The sequence below is a fragment of the Chelonia mydas genome, chromosome 4, assembly GCF_015237465.2.
Source record: "Chelonia mydas isolate rCheMyd1 chromosome 4, rCheMyd1.pri.v2, whole genome shotgun sequence".
Lineage (NCBI taxonomy): Eukaryota > Metazoa > Chordata > Testudines > Cheloniidae > Chelonia > Chelonia mydas.
In genome coordinates, this window is record NC_057852.1 from 136,245,091 (window position 1) to 136,270,324 (window position 25,234).

Genomic DNA, 25,234 nt, shown 5'->3' on the forward strand with positions numbered 1-25,234 from the left:
ACCTTGGGCAAGTCAGTTAGCTTCTCTGTGCCTCAGTTCATCATCTAGAAAATGGGGATAATAGCACCAACCTACTTCACAGGGCTGTTGTGAGGATAAATACATTAAAGACATTAAATATTGTGACACGCTTTGAGAATTACCAATCAAAAGTGGTGTACAACAGAAAGGTACTATCATCATGGATGGGGTTTTCAAAAGCTTTCAGCACAGGCCAAACCCTGCTTCCACTGAAGTCAAAGGTAAGACTTCCATACGATTTCAGAGGAAGTAGAATGAGGCTGATGCTGAACACTTTTGAAAATCCCACCCCATAAAACCATGGCCCAATCTGGTTTATAACAGCACAACTAGCTGCCTTTGCTGACGAGGGGTCCAAAACTGTAGAGGACTGTGCTGCAGGTCAGAGCTGAGGTGCAATGGCTCAGCCTCATGAAGACATTGCAGAGCACTTGCCAGCAAAACTGCCTTACCTCTGGCCAATGTGCTCAGTTCCCCACTGCACACTGAAACATTCACCCAGAGACAAAACTGCCATGTATTTTCAGGAAGACCAGAAGCATTCGCCTACTAAGACCTACTGCCTAGATTTCGTATTCATCTTACTATTCTGTAACAACATGTATTTCATCTGAGGGAGCTTTTCTGTGTAAAACAATCAGTTCAAGGCATGAGAGTTATCACCATCCATGATCCCCTATTAGACATTAGCACATACTCCATTTTGAAGTTTCTACCTCAGGCCATACAAGTTCTCCACTGGAAAGGGGATCAAAGCCTCTTCAGACCTACAAATGATCTACTGGATGGGGGTGGGAAGGTCTACCAGGACTCCCTCAGACTACCATCCCACTTACTCTCCAAGGCTCCTTCCAGGATGGTTGGAGGTGCCTCATTAACTAGAAAGTAATCTGCTGTTCAGGTATTAGGCCATTGGCTCACCCATTCATGGAGACATTTAACTTACGTAGGGAATACACGACTGTAGCTAAATTTAGCACCCTGTTCCATAGCTGATTTATAATTCTAACAAGGTGTAAGGAGAAATAGAATAGTCACCTCATGGGAATGACCCACAAAAAACTGTGCTCATTAAGTGGGCAGATTTTAAAAGGCCAGTGAAAGTGATAAATTACTTTCCAACTTCAACTGAGAGAAAAGTTACAAGTGCAGCATGAACAAGTAAATGGCAATAAAAATATCACAACTGGATCCAGGTTGGGTGAATCAGCAGACATGCTATGAATTCAGATATATATGAACTCTGAGTTCATGAAGATGCTGCAGTTAATGGCACAGATCAAGGAGTACTACTGACCTGTGATTAGAGTTTTCCCCAAAGTAATGAGTATTTTAAGATTTTGGCATCTGCATTCCCGGGGCAAGTGGCAACTTTCAAAGTTACTATAAACTTTCAATGTATGGCCTTTAAAACAATTTTTGAAATGCCAAACAGCACTGAAATCAAATTTATCATCTTGCTCACTCTCCTCCAGCCTTTATATTAAATCACAGGGTTTATTTTGCACATTACCTAATCTTTCTGGCATATATTTGCCCTATATATAGTCTTACACTCTAAAGTCCCACTTCAGCAAAGTAATTAGCCATATGTTTAAGTCCCATTGACTCCAATATCTCTGTGGCTGCTGTTTTGATTCTTTAAGTATCTTATGCTTCTGTAGCACTTTTCATGTCAAAAGACTTTAAATATTTTACAGACTATCATGTAGATATAATACCCATCCCTTCTTTTCTCTCCTCTTTCCTCCTACACCATTTCAAGACCCAACTGAAAGTTATCACATTTTTCATATCTACCTTTCACTTATTGTCCCTATCTCACCATTTATTTGTGTATTCTTAATTCACTATCCAAATATTATGCACTCCCCCTGCAATATCTACCCAATTTCATATCCTATATATAAATACTTGTCCCAAATGATCATGTAGCGGTATGTGCTGTTAGACATCTGCTACATTCCACACCCGTAAAAGTTTTAGATGAGGAAGTTACTCACCTTGTGCAGTAACGATGGTTCTTCGAGATGTGTCCCCCTATGGGTGCCCCACTTTAGGTGTCTGTGTGCCCCTGCACCTCTAATCGGAGATTTTTGGTAGCAGTGTCCCGTTGAGCCCGCGCATGTGCTCTCCCTCCCCTCATGATCTGCCTCGCGCGAACCCCCCTCATTTCCTTCTCTACCATAGAGCCCTATAGAGAACTCCGAAGTAGAGGGGAGGAGGGCGGGTTGTGGAGCACCCATAGGGACACACATCTCGAAGAACCATAGTTACTGCATAAGGTGAGTAACTTCCTCCTCCTCTTCTTCGAGTAGTGTCCTTATGGGTGCTCCACTTTAGGTGACTCCGGAGCAGTACCCACCACTGGAGGCTGGGACTTTGGAGCGGAGTCTTTTACTACAGAGAGTACTGTGGAGTCGAAGATGGTGTCAGCGGCCAAATCTTCAGTGATCGCATAATGTTCTGCAAAAGTATGGACAGAGGCCCCAGTCATTGCTCTATAGATTGGGGAGATAGGGGTATCCCTATGGAATGTGATTGAGGTAGGAATTGATCTCATGGAGTGCATATGGACAGAAGCAAGTTGCGCCCTTGCTAAGTGATTAATGCAACTAGAGACCCATTTGGATAGTCTTTGAGGAGAAATCACAGAGCTTTTGGATCTTTCTGTGGACGAAAGGAAGAGTTTAGGGGATTTCCTGAAGTCCTTAGTCCTGTCCAAGTACAATGCTAATGTCCTTCTAATATCTAGCATATGCACAATTGTCTCCCAGTTGTCACAATGTGGTTTTGGGAAAAAAACAGGGAGATGGAGCTGTTGATTCATATGGAAAGTGCAGAAAAAGTAGGGAGAAACTTGGGATATGGCCTTAGAGTTATTATTATTTATTATTTTATTATTTTATTTTTTTAAAGACAAAGGCCGTGAATGATGGGTGTGCCATCAGGGCCGCTATTTCTCCTATGTGCCTAGCTGAGGTGATGACAATTAGAAATGCTGTCGTCATGGACAGGTGTAAGAGAGAACAAGTTGCTCTGGACTCGGAGGGAGGTCTAGTCCAAGCCCTGAGAACTAGATTAAAGTCCCAGGCTGGAGCGAGTGGTGTCACATGGGGGAAGAGAGTCCCAATGCCCTTAAAGAGTCTACGCATTAGTGGTTGAGCAAACTCCAAGTGGGAAGCCATTTTCACCGTGAGATGTACCTTAAAGGGACCTGAGTGAGTTTAAAATATAGTGCAAAATCAGAGGGAGGAAAGATGAGGTTGGGTCTGTCCGCTTCGAATGGTACGAACTTGGAGTCTTTTCCATTTTGTAGATAGGTATGTGGAGTGGTCAACTTGTGGTTGTGTTGCAACATGTGTTTCAGCTTGTCAGAGCATTCTGTTTCTTAGCCTTGGAACAAAGAAAGATCCAAAACTGGAGGCGGTGGACCCATGGGCTGGGATGAAGGGTCAGCCCATTGTTTTGAGAGAGCAGGTGAGGAATGGGCTGACATCAGAGGAACAAGAGGGCATATTGCCATCTGCATCAGGTAAGGCAGCCAGACTTGTCTTAGTCAAGAGGGGCAATCACAATAACTCTCGCTTTGTTTCTTTGAATTTTCAACAGAATCTTGGGACAGGGTAGGAAACTGGGAAAAGACATACAAGTGGGCCCTCTCCCCTGGGAAGATGAGGGCAACTGCCAGTGAATGTTTCCCCAAAGGGTGGCTATATCTTGAAGTACCTGTGAATTCAGTATACACTCATTCTCGTGAGAAAATTCCAACTGAGACTGTTGGTTATCCCATTCTGTATCCCTTGTAGACAGACAGCTGAGATGAGCACATTGTGATGGGTGCATCAATTCCAAAGTTTGAATGCTGTCTTGCAGAGGGAGGGAGATCTGGCAGCTCCTTGGCAGTTTATACAAAACATACAGGTCACATTAAGTCCATCATAACCTTTGTGTGTTGTTTTTGATGAAAGGCAGAGCTTGTGCACAGGCACTCCTGACAGCCCCTAGTCCCAAAAGAGTGATATAGAAGGTCATTTCGGTGGAAGGCCATTTGTCCTGAACCTTGTTGTTGTGTAGGTGAGCTCCCCAGCATATTAGGGAGACTTGTGTCCCAGGGTGATGAATGTGGGTAGTGAGAGGAGCGCTCTTGCTTGTACTGCATCAGGTTGGTGCTGATAAAGTCCAGTCACTGTACCGGGGTTAATATACCACTGCAATGAAGTGAACCTTGGAGACTACCCTGTGTGGAGCAGTCTGTACCTATAATGATCCTGCCCCAAAGGTAAGCAATAGGAAATCTCCTGTATGATGGTTGTATTGAGATATGGAAGTAGGCACTCTGTAGGTTCAGGGCTAGAAATCAATCTCTTTGCTCTAGAGCTGGTCCTAACTGCTGTGAAGGTAAGGTAAGGTGACTTCTGAGTGGCGTGACAGGTGTATAGATGGCAGCTGATGCTGTAAGGTATCATTGTTCAGGCCCCTGACCAGTTCATCAAAGTGCTTATAAGAGGCAGTTTGAGAGGTCATGAACTGGGGTGCAGACTGTTCTCACTTTTGAGCCCTGGGTCTCTTACACTGTGGCTTATAACAGCACAGAGATGGTGAGTATTGAGAAGACAGTGATCTGTGGTCTGGTTGAGAGGTATATCTTCTCCTCTGTTCCACAGTATAGATTCCTAAGGAGTGTAGTGCGGTCCGAGAATCCTTCAGGATGTGGAGAGAAAATCTGTCTTCTCCGCAAAGAGTTTGGCCCTTCAAATTGGAAGTCTGTAGCTCTTTGGGCAGTCTAGAGAGGTGTAGCGAACAAAAAGAAAAAACACCCCACAACCCACCTCAGTACCACTGTCATGGAGACTGGGCAGGCGCTGTAACACCTACATCTGGTCGTGTCTCTAGGACCGGTCTGGCTATTAACTGACCTTCTCTAAGAATGGTCTGAATCTGTTCTTTTTGTGTTTCCAGTAATGTTTCAGAAACTTCCTGGGTTTCCCAAGATTAACAAAATTGTTTTAGCCATGAAAGTTTGGTAATTTATGACTCTAAACAGTAATGCTGTCGATGCATACGACATCTTGCGAAGCCTGATCATATGGAGTTGACTTGGCATTATGTTGCTTGCTTCATGCATTAACCACATCCACTATGATGAAGTTGGGTTGCAGATGTTGAAAACAAAGTCTGCCTCTTTGGGTAGAGATGTAGGGTTGTTTTTGTTTACACTCTGTTGCGGGTTGGTGCAATGGAGGCTGGCTCTGCCAGATGATTTTGGAAGGATCTAGAATCAGCTCATTAATTGGGAGAACAGTTCTAGATGAGAAGGTAGCGTGCAGAATTTCCACCAACTTGTGATGTGTATCTGCCACCTCCTGTAAGGGAATCTGCAGCTCATCTGCCACCCTCTTGGTAAGATCCAGAAAGTTCTTAAATCTTCACCTAGTGATGAGGGGTGGGCAGCACAGTCTCATCTGGGAGAGATGAGGAGAAGTGTGCTGCAGAGGCAGCTTCCTCTTCAGGTGTGTGGGTTTTTTTTTTTTTTTTTTTTTTTTTTTTTTTTTTTTAACTGAAAACGAAAATAATTATGAGTCTACTAGATGCCTGGGGAGAGGGGAGAATGCCCCCAGACAGGGAAGGAAAGTGAAGTTCTTTTCCTTTTTCTCTTTTATTTTTAAACCAAAGGAATAAAATAAAATTAAATTAAATTAAAATAAAAACAAAACACACTAGCCTGAGTACTTTTAGGGAGAACAAAGGTAACAAAACAAACACTACATATGCTCATGACACACATAAGGAAGGAACAACTGCTCGTTCTGTCACAGGCCAAAGGCGGTAGAGAAGGAAGGGAGGGGGGTTCGTCCGTGCAGTGCTAAATAGCCTCAAGGCAGACCACGAGGGAGGGAGAGCACATGCGCGGACTCAACGTGACACTGCTACCAAAAATCTCCGCACACAGACATCTAAAGTGGAGCACCCATAGGGACACTACTCGATGAAGAACTCTGATTTACTTTTCACTATTTGTGGTGCTTGATTACTTTTTGCATTTCACTCAGTTTGTCCAATGGCTAGGCTATTCACTGACCAAAGGCTTATGTTCCTAGACCATTTCAGTTCTAGTGCTCACCTACACAATTCTGCAATGTTTGACTTGCAAACATTGCAGTGAAATGTTCAGAGGTAGCTAAAAGAAACAAATTTCTCAAAATTAAAAAAAACATGGAAACTTCTATTAACAAGTCATGCTCACCTTCTGACAGAAAACCTTCCATTTGGTACCTAAACCACCTGATGTTTCCCAAACGTCCAAAACCTTCACTTGCAAGAGTGATTTATCTATTCTCACCACCCCATTGAGGTCACCTGATTTACAGTCTATTTGAAATAAGTCTTTCTCAGCCTTACCGTTTTGATCTCTGAACCATTTCACCTTTTAGAATTGTCCTTCTCTTCTGTTTAACCAGGCAGTCTAAATGGAAAGGCAAAGTTTTGAGCCTGATAAAACTTTAAAGCTTACAAAAACAGTGAACAAGTTTGTTTAGATCAGAGAACTGTTCTAATGCACTCTATATGATTTTATGGAAATATGCTAATGAGTGTGAAGATAATATAACTGGAATATGCTTCATGCAAAAGGTCTCTTGTAAGGTATCATTACAAAGCCTATAATCTACTGAGTGTGGTCATCCAATTAGTATAAATGTATCATTCTTGTATCTGAAACTAGAAATATGAAATATAACTCTGAGGTCCTATTATAATTATGCAAAGTGGGGGCTATTAATGGTGGCTTGGAATCTTGATGGCTCCCATTAACCAGGACAATTGGTTGTAAATGGCTCTGTTTACTTGTAAGTCTTCCTGTATACGTGTGTGCTGGCAAGTGGGTAATGAAATCTTACATGACATGTGATCATGTCACCTGAACTGAAATCCATCTTTAACCTGGTGCTTTTCCATTTAGGAGGAGGGGTGTGAACCCACAGAGGGACAAAGGATTCCCACCTTGTGCAAAAGATATATAAGGGGGTGGAACAGAACAAAGGGAGCTGCAATCATGAGAAATCCCCTAGCTACCACCTGAGCTGGAAGGAGGACTGTACCGGGGAAAGGATTGGGCCCAGACTAGAAAGGAGTCTAGTCTGTGAAAGAAGCTTTTTGGAACATCTCTGAGGGTGAGGTTTCATCTGTAATCAGTTTCTCACTGTATTTGGCTTAGACTTGCATGTTTTTGTTTTCTTTTGCTTGGTAATTTACTTTGTTCTGCCTGTTATTACTTGGAACCACTTAAATCCTACTTTTTATATTTAATAAAATCACTTTTTGCTTATTAACTAACTCAGAGCAAGTATTAACACCTGGGGGAGCAAACAGCTGTGCATCTCTCTCTATCAGTGTTATAAAGGGCAGACAATTTATGAGTTTACCCTGTATAAGCTTTATACAGAGTAAAATGGATTTATTTGGGGTTTGGACCCCATTGGGAACTGGGTATCTGGGTTCTGGAGACAGGAACACTTCTTAAGCTGTTTTCTGTTAAGCCTGTAGCTTTTGGGGGACATGGTTCAGAGCTGGGTCCGTGTTTGCAACAGGCTAGCATGTCTGGCTCAACAAGACAGGGTACTGAAGTCCCAAGCTGCCAGGGAAAACAGGCTCAGAGGTAGTCTCAGCACATCAGTTGGCAGTCCCAAGGGGGTTTCTGTGACCCCAACCCGTCACAATCTCATTATTCATATAAAATGGATAATTATCCTATTATAAGAATGCATATATAAAATGAATTTATATAAAATGAGTAAGAATGTTAAAGAATCTAATTAGAAATATGTACACTTAGAATAATGCTCTGTAGGCAAACAGTGTACATTCAGTATTTCCTATAGAGCATGAAAAGGCATAAACATGAGGCACCTCTGTTATAGAGCAGGTAACTAGCATTCTTATAACCCTTCTTCTCAGGGGGATTGAACAGCTCCTCTCGCTCACTCTGCAACACATTCTGTAGCTTCCTTTCTTCCATGACGAGCTTCAGGCGCTTCACACGCTCCCCAGAGCGGGAGATGAAATCAGGGCGGTGCAATGCAAGAGCCTCCTAAGAAGGTAAAAAAACCCTCAGAGTAAAGTAGTTTCAGGACGTTCCTCCAACCTGGGAGGGGATGATCAAAATATCTAACCCCATGAGTGAACCATGGCAAGCATTCCTTTCAAAGAGTCATCCTCACATGGCACAGAATGCTGCATCCATAATGCTGAGCAATTCTCTGGGGATCTTGTCAGCAAATACTTTGGTTTTAAACAACGTAAAAGCTAACTGGCTGAGGAAAAGAGTAGCTGAAATAATTTGCAAAAAGGATGTAAACTTCAGTTTAAACAAGCAGGCCAAAGATCAGGCAGCCACACACATAGGACAAGATACTGGTAACCACAGAATTAGACACCTCCATCAAAATAAAACTAAAGTCCATTATAGCTATCTTTTTAAATAGCATATGTTCATTAGTGTCCACATTATGTTGGCTTCTAAGGAAAGTTTTTAAATGGGGTCTCAGCATTTCACTTGCATTTTAACCCCAAGGTTTAGTGGTAATAAGAAGCTTTCAATACGCAAAGCCAATGAGTACTATGACTTGGCTGCATCTGAGACACCTTCCTTGAACTTCTTCCTGATGCGTGCTTGTGCTGACACAACTGCCTTCACTCTGCTCTACTCCTGTATCTCAAGGCAGCAGGCGATTATGCCCTTGCTGAAGTAGGTGTGAAACTCACTGCCCCTTGACATCAACTTCTGTTCAACCCTCCTCACTTTTGATCATCACCATAAAACTGTATTTTTCATACTTGGCCTTGAGTGTCTATATAATTTGCTGTGTGGGTACTTGAAATCCCCATTTTAGTTTCCATTTCATAGGTAAGTTCCCTGTTTTTATTGTATTCACTGTTTAAAATGTATCACGCTCTTTAATCTTTATTACTAAGCATCCATGAATACTTCTGCAGGGCAGCAATTAAAAAACCAACTTGCTACTGCTGCTGCTACATTCCTTCTGAAGCCCAAAAACATGAGATTTGATCATCCTGATTAATTTAGCTTGTATAGGCATAGGTGTTATAAAATGTATACAATTATCCAATCCTTTTTTCAAAAACAGCAACAGTGTTGTATTATAGGTTGTGTTGTTAACTACCTACAGCAGTGAAAGCAAAGTGGTGAAAATCAGGGCCACAAGTTTTGTTTCTATGAGCACCTAAACATGGCTTAATCTTCTCCATCTTTTCACCTCTCTCCTCCAAAACTTACAGTAAAACAAGAACCCCTACAGTGGAGTGTTCTTACCTGCAACGTCATTTTCACAAATGGCCTTGGGGGCTTGTTCTCAACATCTCTTACTGGGACTACCGGTTGAATCTTGATGCTGCCTTGCTGCTCTTGCCAGTTCCTCTCTCGGAGTGGATCTCTCCATGGCTTTGTGTTGGTCAGTGGCTCAAACCAGGATGGACCTGGACCAGAAAAGGAGCTAGATTTGTTCTCCTTCCTAGAGTCAGACTTTAAACCCTCAGCAGGAACAAACCAGGAAACTCCTACTGAAAATATTTTTTAGAGCCAAAAAGGAAAAATTAGAGAAATTTATTTTGAAGAATATACAATTTCTCATTTTCCATCTCCCTTTGAGCGTCTATGTATACACAGTGTCACTAAACACAATTAGAGGCCTGATCCTACAGTACTTGCTCACGTCAATAGTTCCACTGATTTCAATGAGACTATTCATGTTAACACCAGGGCTGTTTCAAACAACTGCATTTGCCAAACACTAGAGAAAGTCCTCGAGTCTCTATCAACGAACATGGATAAAACACTCTTTGAAATGGCTCAGCTAAGAAATTTCTCTTTACTTATACACTCAATTACTAATAATTTCACATTTCTAAAGCACCTGTAATCCCAAAGAGTCCTATGGCTCTTAAAGATGTTTCTGAAGGCACATGCTTTTCATCTTCCAACGCCATTATGTTCACGTGCTAGGCCCTCCTGAATTTACAGCCTTCTGGAATTTAAATACAACTAGAAGATACCCTTTAGAAGTTTTCAAGTGAAGCATATACAAGTCTGTGATGAGTAGGATTATCTGTTCCTAACCAAAAGATGATAAAAAATTGCATCAAGGGATGGAAACTAACATATTTTAGAACATTTCAGCAGCCAGGTAGCTGAGTGTTGATGGGAAATTCAAATTAGGAGGCTGGACCCTGTCCTTCCCCAAGATACAACCACAGCTGAGGAGGGAGACAAGAACACTTCCTTCCAACATTATGACCTTCTCTTCACCTGAAAACTCACTTATTCCATGAAGCCCTCAATAAATGAATCAGTAAAGTTACGAAATACTGAATATCATCATTTTAATATATGCAGCTTCACAGAAATGCTAAGATGTTCACATACCTAAACAAAGTATCCACGTGAGCATATACTTGATTTGTCTCTTCTTGCCACATTCACTCCCTATATTTGTCACCATCATTTGATATATCATGTCTGAAATTTAGATTGTGAGCTCTAACACTTCGGGGCACTAAAAATAATCAACTATAAACACTTGATAAAAGTTAGTGATTCCATTGCCTTTTAAAAAAATATAATTGTGCCATTGTTAGAAACTGTTCTTACAGGGCCAGCTAGAGATCTCATGAATATATACATTGTGTACTGGTAATATATGCTGGCTGATGTGAAATGTGAGCACTTCCCCATTCACAAAGGTGCAATACTGGATCTGACCTTGTGGTAGCTGTGGCCTGTTGCTTCCTGTCTTTTTGTCCATGAGAAAATTGCTGGGCTGTCCCTTCAGTTTCTCCTTGCCTGGTGGGTTTTGAAAATCTGAAAACCCACCATCCAACTGCCCAAACCCACCATCGGCACAACTTGAGGGCTTCTGTGGCCTCACTTGGCTAGATCTTGGGGTGGGGAAAGTCATACCAACATCTCGAGTGTTTTTCTTAGTTGCACTGTTCACAATCTCCAAATCTCCTGTAGTTCAAAAGAAAGAAAAAGGAACACATTACTCGGGAGCAGCAGTGACTCAATACGCTAAGATGTTGGAAAGCCCTCCCTGGTCCTTCAAACTAAGTAAGTGGCCTACTGCCATACCCCCGTGTATTCTAACCATGTCAGATCTCATAAACTAAGCTGGGTTGAACCAGACCAGAAGATTGATGGAAGACTTCCGAGGATCTACAAGCTGCAGAATGTGGTGTTAGTGATTCAGAAGGTGGTACTTGTGCAGGTTTTGTCAGAGTTTTTTTGCCATTTTACTGTAATCTTAAATATGGGGCTGGAGGACTCTAAGGGTTGGTAAAAACAGACTCATGCCTTTTAAGTTATCACTCCAAATCCAGCTCAAGTTCAGTGACCAACGGTTGTTACTATATGATGATCCATGTGAAGTTAGTTTAGTGCCATCATTCTGGCTCCCAGGGAAAAAGGTGTCTACATCACAACACCATTAATACAACTGGGACTAACTGGTTCTCTTGTTGGCAGTTACAGCAAAGGCCAAGCACTGAAGGGGATGAGAGAGTGAACTACCACCTCTCTGCTAGAGGAAGATTCCTGTATCCAGGTTAAGGCACAAAGCTAAGTCAGCATATGCTTGTGCTGCTTACATTTTACTGGATAAACAGAATCCTTTGCTCAGGGTGATCAGTCCAGCACTTTCCACGGATGCTGAATTTTATTTGTAAAGATTTTTAAACAGTTGGGATGAAAGGGAGAACTAAAAATGTGTAAAACTGAAGGTGTTAACCAAGGCTTAAGAAACTGTAAGAAACCTTGGAAAAATGTCATGAACATTTACCATCCCAGATGCAAAGTTTACTCACAAAATAATGATAATGAAAAACAGGTATTTTGTTTGCCCATCAAAAACAGTCACTCATCCCTTAAAGGAGGATTTTGCAAGCCTGCTTTCAGGGAATGGTGTAATTGAAAATTGCCGTTGGGGGGGAGGGGAGGGAGAGCCTGAACACAGGAATTATACCAGTCAATGGATACATCATATCTTAAGCAGAGGACAAGAGATGTTCAAAGGGACAATACTGCGAACAGGGATAAAGGGTACTGTTGGCATGCTGACTACACTGATAAAATAGCAAGTGCTTAGAAAGACATTCAGTGACTTACATACAGACAAAGGACCTCAGGAACTTTAGAACTCTTGCAAGAGAAAAATAACATGGAAGCTAGAGCTAAGTCACTTATTTGATACTTTTCAGAGTAGCAGCCGTGTTAGTCTGTATCCGCAGAAAGAACAGGAGTACTTGTGGCACCTTAGAGACTAACAAATTTATTAGAGCATAAGCTTTCGTGGGCTACAGCTCACTTCATCAGATGCAACGATGAAGTGCGCTGTAGCCCACGAAAGCTTATGCTCCAATAAATTTGTTAGTCTCTAAGGTTCCACAAGTACTCCTGTTCTTTTTATTGGATACTGAGATGGATTAAAGGTCTGGGTTAGCAGAACTCAGATGAGCAATGACATTGGCCAGTAGCATAGTGGGAGCCAGCAAATGGAAGTGTCTGATCTTAACACAATACTTCATTGTGAAAGCATCTAAGCAGTACAGTTTGTGGGCAGTGAATGTCCAGTGTACATACCAGTCTGCAAAGACATGCATTAGACTCTGAAGCAGCCCTCTACGATGGTTTTGAAGAGATGAAAGTCAGAAGTAAATAAGCAGAGGTGAAGTTCGGACTTAAGAAACTCACCTGCTTGGATGCCCTTGTTTAACATCCGTATGTGTCGCTTGTTACTGAGGGCAGAACTTGGTCCACAGGAACTGTTGATTGTAGCAACAGAATCTGATGAAATAACAGAGTCTGACATCTAGAAAAAAACATAACAGGTTCTTGGGGATCTCTATTTGACTCAAGTCAGCATGGGGGCAGGGGTGAGGGGTCAAGCTGCAAAGGAGCAATAGTCACAAGTTCAGTTCTTAAAATGATTCAATTAACAATCGAGCACAGGCCTACAAACATCTTTCCACAACATTCTACACAATTCCTCTAACCTTGGCTTCCTTTTGTTTAGAAGAACGGACATACATTGCTGGCATCAAACCTGATTAACTAGGAGCGTCACTCTGCCAATTTTTCAGGTGAGAAAATGGCAATGCTTTAACAGCTCTGCCACCAGTAACTAACAAAATCAGCCACGAAATCCTAATGCACATCCATTCACATATATAATTGTTTGCTTTCTTAAAATAAAAACTGTTTTAGAAATGACATTTTTTAAAGCTTTAACTTCATACACTAGCACAGTGGTTCTCAACCTTTCCAGACTACCGTACCTCTTTCAGGAGTTTGATTTGTCTTAAGTTTCATCTCACTTAAAAACTACTTGCTTACAAAATCAGACATAAAAATACAAAAAAAAGTGTCACAGCACACTATTACTGAAAAATTGCTGAGTTTCTCATTTTTATCATACAATTATAAAAAAAATCAAATGGAATATAATTATTGTACTAACATTTCAGGGGGTGAGGAGACAAGCGGTGAGGTGAGTGGCAGGGGAGTAAGGAGGCAAGCAGCAAGCCAGCAGAAGGTTGAGGAGGCGGGCAGGGGGGTTCTGGCTGCGAGCGGGGGAGTGAGGAGGTGAGCGGCAGGTGTGGGGGTGAGAGGAGGCGAGCGGCAGGTGAGGGACTGAGGTGAGTGGCAGGCGGATGGGCAGTGGGTGGAGCCCCCCTTTGGGGGGGCTAGCCCCCAACTGTAACTGTTCCGCCTGCAACCCCCGGAAGCTGGAGCACTGAGACCCCCTACCCTCCCTGCGGCTGAAGTCACAAGCCCCCCACCGGGAGAAGCCCCGAGCGTCCCCTGCCACCCCCTCCGGCCAGAGGACTCCCGGGCTGGCTGAAGCCCCAAGACCCCACCCCACACCCAACACACACACCTGCCCAGAGGAGTCCCCCCACCCCGCAGCCATAGGAGCTCTGGGCCCGCCAAAGCTCTGAGCCCCCCGCCCCACACCTGCCTGGAGGAGCCCCGGGCCAATCACAGCCGTGCCTCCCCTCCCTAGACCCAAGCCACCCACATATGTTTTTCATTATTATTTGGACTTCTATTATGTCAAATCATTTTTAAATTTACTTCAGAATTGTACAGACAACCACTTACCAAAAAAGCAAAAGAATATTAAAAAAAAGACAAGAACATGCACAGCACCTAATTTGTATTTCTATTGTGTTAGGTCCAGTAAAGAATAGCGATAACTGCATCATTTTTATTATTCGCAAAAAGAAAAGGAGTACTTGTGGCACCTTAGAGACTAACCAATTTATTTGAGCATAAGCTTTTGTGCGCTACGGCTCACTTCATCGGATGCATCCGATGAAGTGAGCTGTAGCTCACGAAAGCTTATGCTCAAATAAATTGGTTAGTCTCTAAGGTGCCACAAGTACTCCTTTTCTTTTTGCGAATACAGACTAACACGGCTGTTACTCTGAAACCTATTTTTATTATTGAGTCTGCAAAAAAACCCCAAGACCTTACATAAATAAATTACAAGGATTTGGATGTGTATATGTGCACATTACTTTATTAACTTTAGGAAAAATAAATAATTTTAGGAAAAAAAGTATCAGTGTGGCCACCAGCAAGAGTTGGTGGCCGCACTCTGAGGCCACCAAAAAATTTGTTGCTAGAACCCCTGCTCTAAAGTGAGCCACACATTCCCACCCTTTGGGCCAAGGGTACCTGAATGCTGCAGAGCCTGTTAGGGGAAGGGACTAGCCTGGAATTCTGATGTGTTTTCTTGCTGCTCAGTAATGTTTTCTGGTTCTACAGTACCAGAGAGAAAGCAAAGGACTTTCAAAAAGGTATCAGTGAAGGTTCCCCCACATTTTTGTACCCCCCAAAATCAGTGTTCTTTACTGAGGTGAAACCTGTCCAGAAAATAGTAATTTATAAGAAACAAGGAGCTAAGTACCTGTGAGATTGCACAGGCACTAGTACCTTTTAGTTCAATATTAAAATAGAACTAGCTGCACTCACAGAGTCTAACACTGAATGAGATGGCTTTGTAAGTTTGTATAATGATCTTATTGCCCTTTAAAATGTAGGGTCTTTTGTCTGTGAATATAATGCACCTAGTTACGCAAGCTTTGTATTCGGATTATCTAAATGGGGATATGTTGGTGCTTAAATAACACAGCAGTTATTGACAATGCTTCTACAGCCGTCAATTCTGACCATGTGGCGTCAAACAGCTGTTACAATGAAGTTAGTTGTGCTTCATTTTTAATTAGGAAACAGATTTTTCTCACCTATCACAGTAATCAGTATTCTATTTATAACTCATAATACTAAATATGATGGGAACGACAGGAGCTATATTTTATTGCTCAGGAACTATTGTACCTTCATTGTCATCAAATCGACAATGCATAATTTCAATCGCCACATTTAAAAGGCCTGGTTTTTATTCTCACACATACAGGAATGCGTCACTTTGCATCTTGTAAAATCAATTACTGCTCTGGCAGATTTTACAAGACAGATGTGGCAGATACACACCTGCATATCAGAGAACAGAATCAAAATGCAGATACACATTCTGGGAAAACAGAATCCTTATTCTATATGCAGAACAACGTGATTTCCCTCCCATCCAAACAAGCATTTCAGCATTCAAGAAGGATTAGATATATTCAGTCATTCAGCAATGAATATATACATGCTTATTTCCATTCAGACCAACTTCAGTGCAAACCTTGGTTTTGCAGCTGGCGCCAGATATAGCTTTGAGGGGTGCCTTAGGAACGAGATAAATTATATTAGATAGCAAACACCCTGAGAAAGGGTCCAGAGTTTGTAGGCTGTTCAGCATAAAATTGGCATTGAAATGATTAATAAATAAAAAAAATTATCCAAAACAGGGTTCTGTGGAAGAAGAGTTGACAATATTACTCAGATAAAACACAGATATAATAAACACTGACTATAAAAAGGGTGCCACTCTCTTATATAACATATTTATTCTATAATAATTTAAATATTGTGCAGTACTTTCTCTTGGAGTAGTGGTTTCTATAAGTAAAAAGGAAAGTTACTTACCTGTACAGTAACTGGAGTTCTTAAAGATCTGTTGTCCATATGTACATTCTACTAATGATGTGCACACATCCCATCCATTTGAGTTCTAAATCTTTGGCCAGAAGTGTCAGTGTGGACACGCTTGTGTTCGGAGCACCCTTGCGCCCTTAGTCAAGGGCATAAAAGGATAGAGCACACCAACTGCCTCTGTTTCCTCTCCACTGCAGAATCCTGGTTGGTAAAGGACTCTGAGGTAGAGGGGATGGAGAGCAGGTTGAGGGATGTCTATATGTACAACAAATGCTCAAAGAACTCCAATTACAGTACAGCTAAGTAATTTTCCTTTCTTCTTCAAGCAAACATACATATGCATACTCCACTAATGATGACTCCCAAGCAGTGGACAACTGTAATGGAAGGAGCTTAGTCTTAAGAGCATAAAAATTCCACAACCCTGCTTTCCCAGTTTCATCTGCTGAAATATGGAGGTAGGCAGGGAATATTTAAGTGTTTGGAGAGCAGATATATTTGGAGCTTGTTGCTCTACAGGGTCTCTGACAGACATAAATAGGAGGCAAAGGAAGGAAGTGAACGAAGGGGTGTGATGGGGCTTAATTCCCCACTGCCTGTAAAACAAGGGAAAGAACCTAATTAGTTATGCTCCATACCTGGGAAGTGATTAACTAATTGCCTCCTAGCCAGAGGAGGTGAAGCTAAGCTGTATAAGGAGCTGAGACAGCTCAATAGAGAGGAAGAGACCGAAGAGAGAGAAGCTAGGGAGAGTTCTCTCTTCCTGGGAAGTATCTGGAAGAAGGTCCAGTAGTTTGGGAGTGGCTAGGGCCAGGAAGCAGAGCTACAGAAGTAGGCTTAATTCCTGTGGTGGGGCCCTCGAGTGTAGAGAAGTCCTCAGCTTGGGGACGGGGGAGGGGGTAGAAGGCCAGCTTAAATGGTATTTGGACTCCCAGCAGAGAAAAGCCTGTTGGGGGGGCCAGTAAGCTGACTAGGGGAAAGAACTGAAGTTGAGCCCAGGAGAGGCAAAGGACCTTTTGTTTGTGAAGCCAAACCACACAACAGGACTGAACTATTATATGACTTGGCTGGAGGTCTAAATGGGAGTGATCACTGTGTCAGAGAAAGTAGCCGCCACCACGTGGGGTACAAGAGGCTAAGACCCCTGCAATGCTGTGTCCAGGAAGAAAGGTGTACCTAGAGGCAAGGACGCACCTTGACAAGGGGAGAGAGAAAACAGAACTTGATTTTGCTGCCCTGGAAAAAGGGAGAAGAACTTGATTTGTTTTGTGGGCTACTTTTCTCACTGGTGAGGGAAGCCTATCCTATAACAACCCTCTCTCTAGGCCAGTATCAACCATTCTCCAAATAAGGAATGATTACTATGTTTTCCACTCTGTTTATGATACAGCATCAACAAAGCTATTAAAAAAAAACCTGTTAGGTTGCCTCTTGATTTAACTGATCACATACCTGGGTATCTCTTCTTTTTTTATGTCGCTCAGCAGAAGTCATGTTAGGATATTTCAAGCCCACTACTTTACTTCTTCCCTTGTCCCACTTTTCAGAGCGACTTTTCTGCTGACTGATGGTGCAATACAATTTGGACAGTCTTGGTGACAAGCGTACTCTTTCATGCCCAAAAGCCCTGATCAGCCTGGCAGTGTCAATGGTGGAAATGGAACTGCTGACCTCAGTCGGAGAAGTTGTTTCCATCTCTGTTTGGGTCACCATGTCTGATTCAGAGGCAGTAGAATCTGTCACCACAACGTGGTCTTTAGTAGGCATGGTCTCTAAAGAGGTGTCACTCAGAGGATCTAAATATTTTTGTTTCAAGAATCTCTTCATGTGATTGATAGTTCTCTCTCCTGCCCTTTGTTGTCTAGACTCAACTCGTCTTTTTTCATCATAACTGGTATCTGATCTTTCTTCAGCGTTCAATACATTTCTATAAGAGTCTAGGTTACTTTCATATACCTTCTTGTCCTGATGTCTTATTTTCTTCTGCTCTCTTCCCCTAGTTTTCTCTCCAATATTGCTCTTGCCATTCTCTGTAGGCATTAGTGAATGCCTAACAGGATTCTGGAGGACTCGGGCCAGTCGATCAAGGCGTTCCACTAGGGACAGCTCATTGCTGATCTTAAGATTATGAAGGTGGTGCTTCTTTTGACGCTCTAAAAACTTAGTCCAAAGCTCATCCAAACTGCCAGTGGAATAGGTACTCTGTTTTAGTGGCAGATCCATCTTCTGTCTCCTGCTTAAGTCAGTCCTTTGGCTGCTTGATAGCAGATAATCTCTGACCTTCTTTTGGTCCTCTTGTACAAGCTCTTTCCCTGAAGCTTCTTTCCCCAAAAATGCATTGAATCTCAAGTCCTCAACCTTGCTATAATCCATTTCTGCAGTTAGTGGGGAGAATTCATCCTCCTCACCCTCTTGAGGATAAACAGAGGAGGAGTGTTGATCTTTCTTGGCAGCTCTCCAGTTTTGGAAGAAATCTCTTGAAGAAGGTCCAGTGTGTCCAATATCAGTGCACTCCTCTGAAGGCTCATCATTAGAGAGGAAGTAACTCTCATGTTGCAGGGGCACTGGATGGTGAAGGTAAAACTGGGCTGTCTTGAAAACTGAATGAGTTGTTTTTACAGATTCCAAATGATTCACAGACTCTGAAACAGAAAGAAAACTGCTGTTTTATTTCCCCACACACACAAATGATGGCTACTGGCTTCTTCAGAAACAGTCTCCTATAAATAGGGCAACTCTCATTCCACAGGACTCCCAAAGCAGTTTACCAATTGCAGGTATATATGAGTCACTTCACACAATGCTGAAATGCAACCTCTAGGATGGAATCTGAAAGTTATTAACAGTGCACAGCAGTTTTATACAGACATTAAGGCTCAGAAATGAAAGGGAATACCATACCAATTAAAACTGCAGGAGGAATTAAACATGCAGTATGTAATTTCCCAAACTGGCATATGGACAGGATGCTGAGGTTAACATTTACTCTTTCAAAAAGTGCCATAAGATCTTCAATGACAAGCAGCCAGAAACTCAGTTTTACCTCTCTTCCAAAGGATGAAACCCCTAATATACAGTGCCATGCTACTAACTTAAAAGAATGCCACTTATAAGTGATGCTACTTCCTGAATCACCCTGTATATGTCTTGGAGATATCCCACAGAAGTATTGACGAAGTCTTAGCTTGTAAAATCTGATGGGATTACTCAGTCCAAAGTAGAACGGCTGCAAGGAAATCCCACCAAAAGATGATGTATGTAGAATGACCTGTGTTTTCAAATAACTACACAATGTATTATGAATGAGATTTTAATTAATATGAATGTATTTTGTATGCATGCACTGCAGTAGGAATATGCATCCCAAGTCAAAAGAGAAAATGCTTGTAAGGAAATGCTCCAGACTTAACTGGATGAATAATCATCTCTAAAAGGATATTTATGAGTATGTAGAGAGCCTACAGGAATTAAATAGGGGATGGATCAGCAAAGAAAGCTACATCTTGGAGGTCAGAAAATATAGGGTTAAAGTGAAAACTGCCCAAAGTCAACCTGAGTTAGACTTTGCAAAGTAAATTAAAACAAAGAGTAAAAGATTCTTTAGCCGTATAAATAAAAAGGAGCAAGGAAAAAAAAGAAATGATGTGTAGTGAGGGTGGAGTAGAAACTAAGGATAATCTAAGAGCGTGGCCCCAAAACTAAATGTTTGTTTTGCCTGTTTTCAATAAGAAGATGATGTAGAACATGGGGGGGAAAGGCAGGATGGTTAATGGGAATGAGCATACTGAAACAGAAACTACTACATCTGGGGTGGAAACAAAACTCAAAGAGCTTAATATACTTGGGTCTGGGGAGATGGGGGAGTCAAGGAGGAGGGGAAACTGACACATGAAATTGTTAGTCTGATAGCAAGGATTTTTCATAAACCTATCGAAGTGGGGGTGGTACTGTATGATTGGTGAATAGCAAACGTAGTACCTATATTTAGGAAATGGGAGGGGAAAGCGATCCAGAAACTACAGATCCATTAGTCTGACCTCAATGATATGCAAAGCTTTAGAACAGAGTTCAAAGGAAAGAATCATTAAAGACATGGAAGTAAAAGGAAAATGGGATAAAATGCAACATGAGTGTATTAAAGGTAGATCATGCCACTGACTAGATATCTTTCTTTGATAAGATAACTGATTTTTTAGACAAGGAAAATGCAGTAGATGTAGTCTATCTGGATTTCAGTAAACCATTTGCAAAAAGAAAAGGAGTACTTGTGGCACCTTAGAGACTAACCAATTTATAAATTTATAATAATATAAATTAGTTAGTCTCTAAGGTGCCACAAGTACTCCTTTTCTTTTTGCGAATACAGACTAACACGGCTGCTACTCTGAAACCAGTAAAACATTTGATATGGTACCACATGGGAAATTACTAGTTCAACTGGAGAAGGTGGGGATTAGTACAATAATTGTAAGGTGATTAAGGAAGTGGCCAAATGGGAGACTAACAGGTTTTGCTGAAAGTAGAACCATTGGTTTGAACAGGGTTGGTTTACTTCTGGCTTTCCTCAAAGACTGGTCTTTTTGTCTAGTATTGTTCTTCCCCAAGAGAGAAAGGGTCATTCCCTTATCTCACTTTTTTACTCCTGTAGCCTAGCATTTTACGAAGAACACCACACAGAAAACAGACTGGGAGGCCAGCTATTACTTTTTTTTTAAGGAGAGGATGATATGTTGTAGGAGTGAAGGGAAACACTACACAAATTCAATGTATGGGAGCTGTAGCTCCCAGGTGCGCTTACCAAACAAGCAAGGTAAACATGAGAGGATATTTTACTACAACATACACGTGGATATTTAAAACTCAAAACAGTCTCCACTCAAGGCTTCAAGGAAGATTTCTCCCCAGGTGAAAGTGATCAAGAGGAACGTCCACTGATGTGCTAGCCTGGTCTCCTGGAATGACCTCACCCCAGTCAGGTTGGACTGTCTACTAGCTCAGGAATACAATAATTACACTGAAGTACTCCATAAACATTCATTGCATTGAAGATCTTCATTTAACAAGTTTATGTGATATTAAGAAGAAAAAATGGGCTCCAGAGAAATCAGACACTTAATTCAGAACCCACTTTGCGCTCATCAATCATTAGTGGACATAATTACATTATCTCATTGTAACTTTTTCAGTTCTTGTTTGGTACAAAGAGTATTTCATAATGCTGTACAGAGCACTAAGTGTAACTCTAATGGAATAGACACAAATCAGACATCAAGAATTATAACATTCAAAAACTAGTCGGAGAACACTTCGACATCCCTGGTCACTCAATTTCAGACCTAAAAGTCACAATTCTCCAACAACAAAAACTTCAAAAACAGACTCCAAAAGAGAAACTGCAGAAATGGAATTAATTTGCAAACTGGACACCATTAAATTAGGCTTGAATAGAGACTGGGAGTGGATGGATCATTAAACAAAGTAAAAACTATTTCCCCATGCTAATTTTTTCCCCTACTGTTACTCACACCTTCTTGTTAACTGTTGGAAATGGGCCATCCTGATTATCACTACAAACGTTCTTTTTCTCCTGCTGATAATAGTCCACCTTAATTGATTGGTCTCGTTACAGTTGGTATGGCAACACCCATTTTTTCATGTTCTCTGTGTGTGTGTGTATATATATATATATATATATATATATATATATATATATATATCTATATCTATATCTATATCTATATCTATATATATATATATATCTTCCTACTGTATTTTCCACTGCATGCATCCGATGAAGTGGGTTTTAGCACATGAAAGCTTATGCTCAAATAAATGTGTTAGTCTCTAAGGTGCCACAAGTATGCCTCGTTTTTTTCCCTAATGGAATGGATATCTGCATGCAGTAGAGATGGCAGTCACGCAGCAATTTTTTCACTGAGAGTAAAAAGCATAGGACAAATTTTGCCCAGGAATAAGAGGGAGCAGCTTCCACTGATGTCAACGAAAGCCCTGATCCTACTCGTACTGTTGGTAAACTCCCAACAACTCAAATAGAACCAAGATCTGGAATGTCAATCAAGACTAATTTTAGCTACTGCCATGGGATAATTGACACTTCATACATTATCTCAATATAAAAAAATGCACTTAATTTCATCAAAGAGTAATGTTTCCAATGGTGCAGTGTCCCCTCTAGCAGAGTGCTGCAATGATAAACTTGAGCTTCTGCCTCTAGAAATCAGTTTCTAGTTTTAATATCAGCCAACCCAAGCTATGAGCGGGAAGGAGTAAAGATACAGTAAACCCAACAGATATTAATATTCAATACTTATAGAGATGAATCAGTACCTGGCAATGTGACGTCAGGTATCCCTGGACATGAACAAAAGGTCTAATGAGTCTATGGAGCCATCCTGTCACATTTTAGTTACCAAGAAATTGCTATTCAATGACCTCATGATAATTTTCCACACCTGACTGAGAATACTTTGCACTAAGTGTGCCTTTTATTGGATGACCTCAAAGCATTTTACTAAACCTTAACTGAGCTTCAGCACCCCCTGCATGTTGTTAACTGTAATTATATCTATTGTGCTATTGGGGAAGCTGAGGGACAGAGAGACACAAATAACATGATCGTGAGAGTACAACTCCTAGTCCTGTGCTCTAACCACACACTCTCCTGTGTAGCCAATTAGTTCATTTTATCCATATATTGTTGTACTGTATGATGTTATGATTAACTCATATGCTATGTTACATATAATTAATAGATTTAAGTTGTAGAATTATAGAAGTATAAGACTGATAAATATTTAGAAGTGATAAGTATGCATTAGGTATCTAAGTATAACAGGGCTGAAGGCCGAGGCCTGTAAGATTTTAAGCTTAGTCATACTAGACCATATATGTTTAAGAAGTGCTTGACATAAGTAAGTGACCAAAGACTGACCCTATGCCACAGAATCATGAGAAAGATGTGCCAACAGATGGTGTTACAAAAATTGACTGCAAGGTACTGTTTAAAACCATGAGGTATTGATACCCTGTTCTCTTCCAAAATATGTCCTGCCATCAGGGTATATGTTGTGTGTAGATGCTAATGAGAATAAAACAACCTATGAAAAATGGGTTACCCCAATATTCTTGGGGGGCACAATACAGATAAGGAAAATGAGTGTTGACACCTTCATGCATATGCACACAGTATTAGGTGTAGACAGAATCACATGATAAGAGAGGGTGTCTGGATTGGGTAAAATGAGTTACCTATAGGAAAACTCCAGCAGAAGCCACCTCTCTCCTGTGGATCAATTGGCAAGCCATCCATCAGACCCTCAGAATATCGTTGAGGATGTGAGTATGACAACAGTTATAATTATTGCATAGTTTGTTATAGGATTTCTATATGCATAGGTGATTGTAACTTTACTTATTACTTTAATGCAACTTGTAAAACAGATTAGATCCTGTACTTGTGAATGTATGTGTGGTCACTATCCTTGGTCTTCATGTGTTCCTAAAGGCTCTAAATCTGAAACTGTAGCAACCAGAGCCAAACCCCTGGTGGTATAATACAACATCACTAAATTCACTTTAAATAAAATAAAAGGCTATACCTGTAAGAGATATAGAAAAGAAAAATGCACATGGATAATCTAATTACCTGTAGTAGCTTCCAGTGATGTCTTTTTTTCTTTTGCCCAGGCTACCTTAGGCTCAGATCTCTTACTGTAGACACCCTCTTTATGTTTAATAGCTACAATGTCTAGAGGATTCTCATCCATGGAGCCAAGTACCTTTGCTGGAAAATTTGGAGGAATAGCATCATTTGATCCTATAAAGAAAGCAAGCAACATGGTCACAGAGGTTTATGATAACGAATAAAAGGTTAAAGCGAAGCAGCACAGAGAAGGTACAGTTTTAAGAACAGGCCAAACCAGGCCACAACCTAGAGCAGTGGTGGGCCGTAGGGATGTGCAAGCCACTGTTTTCCCACAGCTCCCATTGGCTGGGAACGGCAAACCCCGGCCACTGGGAGCTGTGGGCGGCCGACAGTCAATGTAAACAAACTGTCTCCCGGCTCACAAGCGGATTACCCTGATGGGCCACAGGTTGCTCACCACTGACCTAGAGCTTTCATGTCACAGCAAATCACTGAAAGGCAGCTAACATAGGTAGTTTAATTTATTGCCTTAGTAAGGCATTATTAGTAGTGCATTCAACTAATGAACAACATAGTTCTAGTGAAATAATACCAGCAGCTTAGTTTTTCTATAGTACGTAGTTTTTCTATAGCGCCTCTGATCCCACGATCAAAAGATGCTTCCCTCTGAGGTAGGCAAATATTATACCCATTTTACTACAGACAGGCACATAGAGGTTAAAGGTCACACACTCAGAGGTCCAGACTCCCTCCTGCTGATCTTCATATTCAATTTTAGATATTTTCATTGACTGATGCAAACAGTTATTTTCTGGGATCTGTACAGGGAAGGGATGAAGCAAGCTGACAGATGTATGAAACAGCAGTTAGAGGGATTTTTTTTTCTAGTCCTACTGAATGCTTCTTTAGCTACATAACTAGGTCTGCACAGCCTCTAAACAATAGCTCAAGACAACAACAACAATACATTTTCCCAGCAGAGCTCCCACAGCACCACATTTCTGTGTCCTACGAGTCTGAAAGCCTAAAGAGACAGTTAACGGATTTCTATTCTTTGGCAACACTATCCAGTTACATTCAGTGGCCTTATTCAACTCCATTTTCTTCAGATTGTTCTCATGAACTACGAGTCCTAACCGCAGCAGGGAATTTAAAATCAGATTTTTAAAAATACTGGTGTGTGTTTTCTAGAACCTGAGCTGCATCATGTCTACATTGCATTTGCACTGTTAGCACCCTGGTTCCTAAAAAGCCCACGCATCACATCTACCTCTCTCTTCTCCCTTACATTACAGCAGACAGAATGGGTGAAGATTAGGAAACATGTGGAGACAGATTTGGAAGCCTGACCTTTGCTTTTACTTCTGTAATTTTTCAGATAAGATTACTGTGGACACAGTTGTAGCTGTAATTATTATCCAGTGTAC

General features: G+C 41.3%; 1 protein-coding gene across 13 annotated transcripts in view; it reads right to left on the reverse strand.

The window, feature by feature from the left end:
* ALMS1 (ALMS1 centrosome and basal body associated protein) overlaps positions 1-25,234 on the reverse strand; it is a 133,452-nt gene that overhangs the window by 14,811 nt on the left and 93,407 nt on the right. For 2 of the 13 annotated variants that reach the window (XM_037898377.2, XM_043544934.1), the window contains exons 11-17: positions 23,808-23,978; positions 17,594-18,783; positions 12,785-12,902; positions 10,931-11,047; positions 9,353-9,516; positions 7,930-8,110; positions 6,424-6,487 (exon numbers count right to left, since the gene is read on the reverse strand). In XM_037898377.2, coding sequence (XP_037754305.1) covers positions 6,424-6,487; positions 7,930-8,110; positions 9,353-9,516; positions 10,931-11,047; positions 12,785-12,902; positions 17,594-18,783; positions 23,808-23,978 — 2,005 coding nt within the window. Of the gene's footprint in view, positions 1-6,423; positions 6,488-7,929; positions 8,111-9,352; positions 9,601-10,798; positions 11,048-12,784; positions 12,903-14,773; positions 14,858-15,877; positions 16,360-17,593; positions 18,784-23,807; positions 23,979-25,234 lie in introns of those variants that run through there. The other 11 variants (XM_043544931.1, XM_037898372.2, XM_043544930.1 and 8 more) reach the window with 8 other exon arrangements.